Source organism: Anas acuta, chromosome 18 (genome assembly GCF_963932015.1).
Source record: "Anas acuta chromosome 18, bAnaAcu1.1, whole genome shotgun sequence".
Classification (NCBI taxonomy): Eukaryota; Metazoa; Chordata; class Aves; order Anseriformes; family Anatidae; genus Anas; species Anas acuta.
Genome location: NC_088996.1, coordinates 5,200,832 through 5,209,021, shown reverse-complemented (window position 1 = coordinate 5,209,021; position 8,190 = coordinate 5,200,832). Strand labels below are relative to the sequence as shown.

At 48.7% G+C, this 8,190-nt stretch overlaps 2 protein-coding genes across 10 annotated transcripts; one reads left to right on the top strand and one right to left on the bottom strand.

The window, feature by feature from the left end:
* Positions 1 to 1,410: 1,410 nt before the first annotated feature.
* SRSF2 (serine and arginine rich splicing factor 2) lies at positions 1,411 to 5,015 on the top strand. Of its 8 annotated transcripts, none has more exons than XR_011088733.1 (5): positions 1,411 to 1,568; positions 1,778 to 2,171; positions 2,554 to 2,864; positions 3,959 to 4,070; positions 4,582 to 5,015. XR_011088733.1 is itself a non-coding variant. In XM_068655097.1 (4 exons), the coding sequence occupies exons 2-3, from the start codon at positions 1,810 to 1,812 to the stop codon at positions 2,855 to 2,857; spliced, it is 666 nt and encodes a 221-aa protein (XP_068511198.1). In that variant the 5' UTR covers positions 1,411 to 1,568; positions 1,778 to 1,809; the 3' UTR covers positions 2,858 to 2,864; positions 3,959 to 5,015. The 8 variants fall into 8 exon arrangements, 3 of the variants coding, with proteins under 3 accessions (XP_068511198.1, XP_068511199.1, XP_068511197.1); XR_011088731.1 differs by adding an exon at positions 3,190 to 3,293 and having other exon boundaries at positions 3,959 to 5,015; XR_011088734.1 differs by having other exon boundaries at positions 2,554 to 3,293.
* An 827-nt stretch (positions 5,016 to 5,842) lies between these two features.
* Positions 5,843 to 8,186, bottom strand: METTL23 (methyltransferase 23, arginine). Of its 2 annotated transcripts, XM_068655093.1 has the most exons (5): positions 7,814 to 8,186; positions 7,635 to 7,739; positions 6,947 to 7,184; positions 6,521 to 6,605; positions 5,843 to 6,191 (listed from the first exon to the last, which is right to left on the bottom strand). In XM_068655093.1, exons 1-5 carry the CDS (start codon positions 7,889 to 7,891, stop codon positions 6,023 to 6,025), a joined length of 675 nt encoding a protein of 224 aa, XP_068511194.1. In that variant the 5' UTR covers positions 7,892 to 8,186; the 3' UTR covers positions 5,843 to 6,022. The 2 variants fall into 2 exon arrangements, with proteins under 2 accessions (XP_068511194.1, XP_068511196.1); XM_068655095.1 differs by lacking the exon at positions 7,635 to 7,739.
* Between the last annotated feature and the right edge of the window lie 4 nt (positions 8,187 to 8,190).

The following is an 8,190-nucleotide window of genomic DNA, read 5'->3' as shown; positions in this document are numbered from 1 at the left end:
GGTGTGCTGGCCACAGTAGGTTATATCAATTTGAACTTATTGTGAAACTCCCTTCAAATCAATATAAGGGGAAAAGGAACAGAGGAAGCTCCCTGTGTCATTTTAAGGAAATCGTTGGAAAGATAGGATTTTGAAGGATTTCAGCAGATGAATCAGAAAATTTTGAATCAAAAGAATCTGAGCAGGGAAAGAACAATATAGCATAAAGCAATAAAGTATGTTTAAAAAGCTAGGTTATTTAAGTCCTTTGTAGCAAAAACAAATCATTGCTTCTGGGTTTGTATCCATGCAATTTTATTTTGTACTTCAGTGTAAAGGAAAAAAAAAAATTATTAAACACAATTACAGTAAGAATAAGGATTTTAATACTAAATCTGAAATTGCTTTCTCTTTTCTTTTTTTTTTTTTTTTCTCTTTACTCATACCAATACTGTGGTTTTATTTCTATTAATAAGGGATTTCAGAACAGACGAGTAGAAAGATTCAGTGTTGTTTTAAGAAGTAGATATTGCAGTTTATGTTTGTGGCTTTTATTGAGTGCCTAAAGTGATGTAGAGAGTGACAACTTGGAGGGCTTTTATGACTTCTCTAGCAAAACCCAGGGCACTTGCTCGCCCTCCTTCCACAAGGGCAGATCTCCCTCGCTCCGCTTTCACCACGCACGTTGCCTGGACACAAACTTTCAGCGTATCCGACGGCACCAGCAGCTTAAAGCTCCAATATTTCTCAGCTTTGATTCCCCCAGGCCTCAACACGCCGGGTGGAAACCGCCGTAGTGCCAGGAGTGTCCTCAGGCACCGAGGAGTGCCTGAGGTGTACCCACTCCCCTCCACCAGCACCCCGCTTCGTGCCCCCACCACAAAGTGGCCAGGAGCCCGAGCAAACCGGGGCGGCTTTAGGGGAAGGTTCCCCCTTTTTAGGGGAAGCCAAGGGCAGGACGAGGCGGCACGGAGCAGCGGGCAGCCCGCCGGGCCCAGCCGCAGCCCCGCACGCTGCCTCCCCCCTCACCTCCCCTCAGCGGCCGCCATTTTAAACCGTCACCTCCCCCCTCCCTCACGGGGGGCGCTTCCCTTCGTTCAGTTTATTTTTTATTATTTTGTTTTCCCACACGGTAGGGGTTGCCCACCCCTCTCCCTCCCACCCTTAGGATAGCCAACCCTCGGCTTATTTCCGATTTTGGGCCGTTTTCAGCACAAATCGTTCAAATTTTCCCCGCCTCCTCCCATTCTTTCCGGGTCACCCCACAGCAGCCTTCAACGGCCGCTTTAAAACGGCGGCGAGCCGGGCACTTCAACACTGAATTTCCACCTTCCGCCTCAGGGAAGGGCGGCTGATTAAAAAAAGAGAGAAAAAAATAGAAAAAATAGATTAAAAAAAAGCGTCGGGGAGAGGTGAATCCCCCCCACCACCCCCCTGGTTCTCTTCCGGGGCGGCGGCGGCCATTTTGTGGCGTTAAGTAGGCGCGCGCGGGCGGCGCCCCGCTCATTTCCTCACAGCGGCGGGCGCGGGCGGTGGCTGCCGGCGCCTCGTCCCCGCTCCGGCCCTCGGCCGCCTCCCGGAGCCCCGAGGTGGGTGCCTGCCCCCTTCGTCTCCCCGTTGAGGAGCTCTTCTCTTTCCTTTCTCCGTGTTTTTTATTTTTTTTTTATTTCCCTCCCCCTCCCTCTATGTGCTGTGAGGCCGCTGTGAGGCCTCTCCCCCCCTCTCGCGCCGGGCCGCGCCGCCTCCTGCCGGCTCCCCACACGCACACGCCGCTTTCCTTCGGGTTTCTCCTCCTCAGCCGCCGCTGCCCCTCGGGGGTCGTTGCCCGCCATGAGCTACGGGCGCCCCCCGCCGGACGTGGAGGGCATGACGTCCCTCAAGGTGGACAACCTGACCTACCGCACCTCCCCGGACACCCTCCGGAGGGTCTTCGAGAAATACGGCCGGGTCGGCGACGTCTACATCCCCCGGGACCGCTACACTAAGGAGAGTCGAGGCTTCGCCTTCGTCCGTTTCCACGACAAACGCGACGCCGAGGACGCCATGGACGCGATGGATGGGGCCGTGCTGGATGGCCGGGAGCTGCGGGTGCAGATGGCCCGCTACGGCCGGCCCCCCGACTCGCACCACAGCCGCCGGGGGCCGCCGCCACGCCGCTATGGGAGCAGCGGCTACGGCCGCCGCAGCCGCAGGTGAGCGCCTGGAAGGGTGGAAGGGACCGGCGGTGTCTCAGGAGCAAGGCAAGAAGCCCTGGCTGATACACGTGTGTGTGCGGTGGGGCTGCTTCGTTTTGTTTCCCTTCCCAAGTGAGTTTCGACCTGGGGAGGGAGCCAGGGGGTTGGCGCTGAGAGCACGTGGAGTTGTCTCGTGGAGTTGTCTGGGAGCGGGAGAGTTTTGCTACTAGATTTAGCCCCCGGCCACTCACTCTGAACAATGGCGCCCTCTTAACTCGTTTTCTCGCCCACGTGGGGCCCGTTCCGCCTGCCCTGTCCCGAAGTAGTCGCGGCAGACTGTTGCGCCGCCTGCGTTCGACTTTTAACGTTCTTTTTTTCTCCCTCTCTTGTTATGTTTTAGCCCTAGAAGACGCCGTCGCAGCCGATCTAGGAGCAGGAGCCGCTCTAGGTCCCGCAGTCGGTCTCGTTACAGTCGGTCCAAATCCCGCTCCCGCACACGCTCTCGGTCTCGATCCACATCCAAGTCCAGATCTGCCAGGAGATCCAAGTCAAAGTCCTCGTCTGTGTCCAGATCCCGGTCCAGATCAAGATCTCGGTCTAGATCTAGAAGCCCTCCACCTGCATCAAAGAGGGAATCCAACTCCAGATCCAGGTCTAAGAGCCCTCCCAAGTCTCCGGAAGAAGAAGGAGCTGTATCCTCCTAGGAAAATGGTAATGTACCTCGGGATCAGCACACCTTGCATGTTACTTTATTGTAGCACTTCAGTGGGGTGTTGGGTAGTTTTTAGCATTAATAGCCTGAACCAAGTGGATCCTAATGGGGCACGTTGTTAGCTTTTTTTCTTTCTTGAGCAGTGCTTTTTGGTTATTGGTTTAGGGAAATTAATACCAAAGGGCTTTCTACACAGAAAATTTTCATGTTTTGTTGAGAGATTAATGGCTTGATTTTAATAAAATATTGTATGAGACGCAACCTATGATGAAAATGACTATTTCTTACTGTATTTATCCAACATCTGCATTTTCCCCTTTAAAGCTGCGGTCTCCTGTTTGCTAAAAGAATATTGGCCAGTATTGCAGATTTTAACTGATTTGGCTGATCCTCCAGGGACCAGTTTCTGTGGGCGTGTGTTGGAGCAGGTTTGTCTTTAAATGTTAAAGATACACTATCCTTTTATAATGGAAGATCGGTTCAGTGGCCATTGTACTGACTGGAGGTAACTGTTCTAGAAAAGTGGCAAATTCATTGCAACGAGAAAACAACGGAAACTTAATTTTTCCTCAAGTGGACAACTTGAAGAGGCTTCTAAGGATACACACCGGGTGGGGAAAGGATAGTGTGTCTTTAACCCTTCAAACTGTTTGGTCCTATTTTTTAAAAGGAAAGGGCCTGAGCTAGCTCTGAAGTTAGATAATTGTAGCCAAAGTAGTGACACTTTGTTTTGAATGCTAATTAGAGTTTAGTTAAGTTTTTATCGAGCAGTATTAGATTTATAACTTTTATTTAACTTTTAATAATTTATCGTTAAACAGGCTGGTTTCAAGTTAATGGTGGCTCGACCTACAGCCTGATGCTTATTCTTCTTTGTAACTTAATGCTTCGGCAGAACCTTACGTTTGGCCTCTGAATTAAAGCAACACCCGGGGGGAGGTGGAACACTGTGGTAATTCCTAAAACTTTAAGAAATTAGGCAAAGCCAGTTGAAACACAACTAGAAATATACATGAAGTCATCCACACAAGTGAAAAAAAAACAAACGCACAAGGTTAGAAACCTAGCTGAACTCTTCTTTCTTCAAACCTAGATGCATCAGATAAATGAGAGCCTACCTAAAGGACGCCTTTGGGGGGAAAAGATCGCTTGAGTCTTCAGTCCATGGGAGAGACCCCTGGCCCGAGCAACCAGCTGTTGAAAAGGTTATTTTGTAACATTTTGTCTAACTTTTTACTTGTTTAAGTTGCGCCTCAAGTGGCAGATTTTACATTTTTATGTGCCATTTTGTTGCTGTTATTCAAATTTCTTGTAATTTAGTGAAGTGAACGACTACCGATTTCATTATTGGCTTGGATATTTGAGGTAAAACTTCATTTTTGTTTATATAGTGCTGACTTTTATTTGAAATTAAACTGATGGCAACTTGCTGCCTCCAGTTTCATACTGAGGAAATATGCAGCCGTTACATGCTGAGTAGCTAACTGTCAAAAAAAAGAAGGAAAGAAAGTATGCTCAATTTTGTCTTTATTACTTAAATAAAAATCTGCAAAACTACAATTTGAAATTTACTGTAAATGCTTTTTTACTTTGAATTCAAATAGTATCTTCAAATCCAAATTGGTAGAAATCTTTTCAGGTGACAGTTGATGTTTGAAAGGATTGTTTTATCAGACTCAATTCTAATCTCTTCTCTTATGTATTTTTGTGCACTAGGCGCAGTTGTGTAGCAGTTGAGTAATGCTGGTTAGCTGTTAAGGTGGCGTGTTGCAGTGCAGAGTGCTTGGCTGTTTCCTGTTTTCTCCTGATTGCTCCTGTGTAACGATGCCTTGTCGTGCAGAAACAAATGGCTGTCCAGTTAATTAAAATGCCTGACAACTGCACTTCCAGTCACCCGGGCCTTGCATAAAAATAACGGAGCATACAGTGAGCACATCTAGCTGATGGTATACACACCTTATTTTTTCCAGAATGGTAAATCTTGCCAACATGCATATATGAACTTGCATTTGAGAAATGTAATGTTAAGAAAGAAATGGTTCATTCCTCTGTAAGTACTGATTGGTGTATCTTTTGCTTAAGACATCCTGTACTATACCCACTGTCTCTGTAGTTAATATTAAACATTTTTCTGTGTTAACTTTTCTCAACGTAATGTCCGAGTCAGCTTATTTTTAGCTTGAAAAGATTTCTGCAATTATACTGTCAATGTTTAACTTCTATATAGTAACTGAATGCATTCTACTGCTTCTAAATTTTATCCACTGGGGTTGCTTTTAAGTTACTATGGGCAAACTTACTAGTATTGTGACTAACCCAAATGCTGTATGACTAGTGTTACACACCAGACGATAAACATGAACTCAGACAGGTCTGTTGGACATTGTTATGGAAGATACACACTGAGCAGTACTAATTGCATTTGCTGTGTGCTTGCCCTGCCTCAACAGGCTGCTGCTTGATGGTAGCTAATCTTACAGTGATGATTTTTTTTCTTCTTGATTTGGATACCAACTGAATTGTAATGTCAACTGTCACATGTCAAGGGTTATTGTAATGCCTTGTTAACTTTATGCATGTATGTTTTAACGGGAATGGGAAGATCTGAATACTTGCAATCTGGCTTGACTGAGGATTAAAAGTACTTTTCTACAAACTGAGGAGCTTGTGTGTTCCAGGGCTGCGTGTCTAACAGCAGTCTACATAGTCACTTAAAAACAAAGGGACTGGCTTTTTGTATACAACCCTTCAGGAAAGAGCTTCAGTCCTGGGCAACCGATCCTAAGGGGATATTTTTTTATCTTGAAAGAGTGCGGTTAACCTTTCTTCATAGCTGAAGTTGTGAATTTAAGTTGGATCTTGTGGATTGTCAGGTTGTTAAGCTATGTTGTGTAGTGGCTTACATAATGGAATTGAGTCTTTTGAACTATTATTACATGGTCTTTGGGAAGGAGGACAAATTTCTCAAAAGCCATAGTTAAACAAATGAACAGCTTTATTTTTACAATGCATGTTTTAAGTACTGCTAAGGGGGGGGGGGTCTGCTTCCCAAAAAAATACGCATGAGGTTTGCTGTAAATCAGACTGTTCTCTGCAGATCCATGCTAAAGTAAAAGTTAAATATCATCTTGTATTGGAACCAACAAGTGGAATAAACTTAAGTACCATCTGATGTTGCCAGTGAGATGATCATCATTTCAATTGTATGTCTGCCTGGTAGAGAAGAGCCGGCCAGGTGCTCTTTGTCTGCACCAAAGGAATGTAACGGAATGGGGGTGTTCTTCAGCTTCCACTTGTAGAGCAAAGCCTCGATAGACCAGTCAGCACTGAGGGGAGGGAACATCAATGCATGAAAACACAACCCGAGTGGGGAACTTCGGCAGGGATTAGAGGAGGCTGTCACCAAAGTTAAATACGATGCCCCAACACTGAGTTTGTTTACCGTTCTCTATTCGACAATAAACTTGGGGTCAGCTGCTTTTCTCTGATGCTCCCAGGATTTATTTGGCTAATACCAACCCGATTCACAGTCTGAGAGCAGCTTAGCCTTTGGAATCAGTGCAGTTGTGCCTCTGAGAAGTTGGCATTCTCTGGTGATGTAAACGAGCTGAGGCAGGATTAAAGTTCTCAGTCCTACACGTACAAAAATGCTTACCTTCGGACTTGGTAAGTAGTCCAGAACTGAGCTTGTGGATTCTTTTCCAGCAAGAAGTAAACTGTAGTTAAAATATCTTCAAAGTCTGCATAGTTGGGAGGAGATAAAGCAGTCTTCATTAGTCTCCAGATTCATAGAGTAGTTAAACGTCTGCTTATATGAAACAGTGGTTGAAAATCAATGTAAAGTGCATCTGTAGGAGAAATTTGAGAAGGATGGCCTTGAGCAGTTAGCTAATTATTCCAATTTTCTGATAATTTATCTTCCAGTAGTATTTATGATAGTTTCATATTACTTACCCCAAGAATAACGAGTTCATTTACAGTATCCCTGTAAAAATCTGTCATTTGATTTTTTTTGACAGTGTTTGGAAAGAAGTCCTTGCAGTTTGTCCCAAACCAAAGCCACCTGAGAATGTCACCCTACCTTTTGGGTCAAAAAAGACATCAGACCCTAAAATAACATCTACAGGAGGCAGAGAGAGCAGCTGGGGAGACATCCTCCCCCAGGTGATGCCTAGAACGGGTACGTGGGGCAGGGCGTTCATCAGGCAGCTCCGCCGGCAGTTCTCCAGGCACTGGGGCAGCTCCTCGCTGTCCGACAGCAGCACCTCGGCCCCACACTTGGCAGCCACTATTCCGGGGAGGCTCACGCCTGCTCCGAGCTGGAAGGAGAGGGGAAGGAGAGGGGTTCCGTGAGGGATTCTGTGAACGAGGGGGAATGTAGGAGGGGGAAGGGTGGTGGCGGGGCGTCCTGCTGCCCCACAGCCCCTCACACCCTGCGGCTCAGGGAAGATGCTCCCCAGGGGGAGAGAGCAGTAACCTGAGGGGTAACTGCTTGGGGGCTTGTCTGAGTAGCTGTTTAACTTAATTAATTTACCAATTAATTAATTTACCAATTACCAATTTACCAATTAATTAATTAAGCAGTTGATCAATTAAGCAATTAATTAAGCAATTAATTGCAGAAGTGTGGCTCTAGGAGCTGCAGGAGGGCTGCCCTGCCCTGCCTGTGAAGCAAAGCATCGCACGAGGCCCATTTTTCAGGAATTCTCAGGCTTTTCACAGCCCGCCCCCACCCGGGGTGCCCCCCCCCCGCTCCGTTCCCCCGTTACCTCCAGCACCCTGCGGCCGGGCAGCGCTCCCCGCCGGGACCAGACGAACTGTGCGAGCACGGCGGCGCAGGGCCAGACGTAGAGGCCGTAGCGGCGGTCGGGAACCTGCAACACGACCGCGCTGCAACCGGGACTCCCCCGAATCCCCCCCCCGGGTCCCTTCCCCCCCCCCCCCGTACCTCGGGCACGCGCAGCGTCAGCGCCTCCCGCCGCCCGCCCCCCTCCTCCGCGAACCGGAACCGCCGCGGCTCCGCCATGGCCTCGCCCAATCGGCCGCCGCCACGTCACGGCAGCGGGAGCCGCTGGCCAATGAGAGCCTTGCCAGGTTGTTGCCTCACGCGGAGCGCCGCCGGGATGGCTTCGCCTCCGCGAAGCCCGGCGCTAGGCCGCAGTGTGGCCTCAGCCCGTACGGTCCCGCCGAGCGGCCGGCTGGCCCCGGGAGGCTGAAGGGGAGGCGAGGGGAAGCGGCGAAGCGGGAGGCCCTCCCCGCTCCGGGCGTGCCCTGCTAGGCCGCCTCCTCTCCTCTCCCCTCCCGCCCGCCGCCAGCACCGCCCTT

Excerpts from the sequence above, each read along its gene's own strand:
- SRSF2 (XM_068655097.1), top strand. The coding sequence starts at position 1,810 with ATGAGCTACGGGCGCCCCCCGCCGGACGTGGAGGGCATGACGTCCCTC. Across the intron at positions 2,172-2,553 it reads TACGGCCGCCGCAGCCGCAG|CCCTAGAAGACGCCGTCGCA; the intron begins GTGAGCGCCTGG and ends GTTATGTTTTAG.
- METTL23 (XM_068655093.1), bottom strand. The coding sequence starts at position 7,891 with ATGGCGGAGCCGCGGCGGTTCCGGTTCGCGGAGGAGGGGGGCGGGCGG. Across the intron at positions 7,185-7,634 it reads CCGGCCGCAGGGTGCTGGAG|CTCGGAGCAGGCGTGAGCCT; the intron begins GTAACGGGGGAA and ends CTCTCCTTCCAG. Across the intron at positions 6,192-6,520 it reads ACTACTTACCAAGTCCGAAG|TGCTGACTGGTCTATCGAGG; the intron begins GTAAGCATTTTT and ends CCCTCCCCTCAG.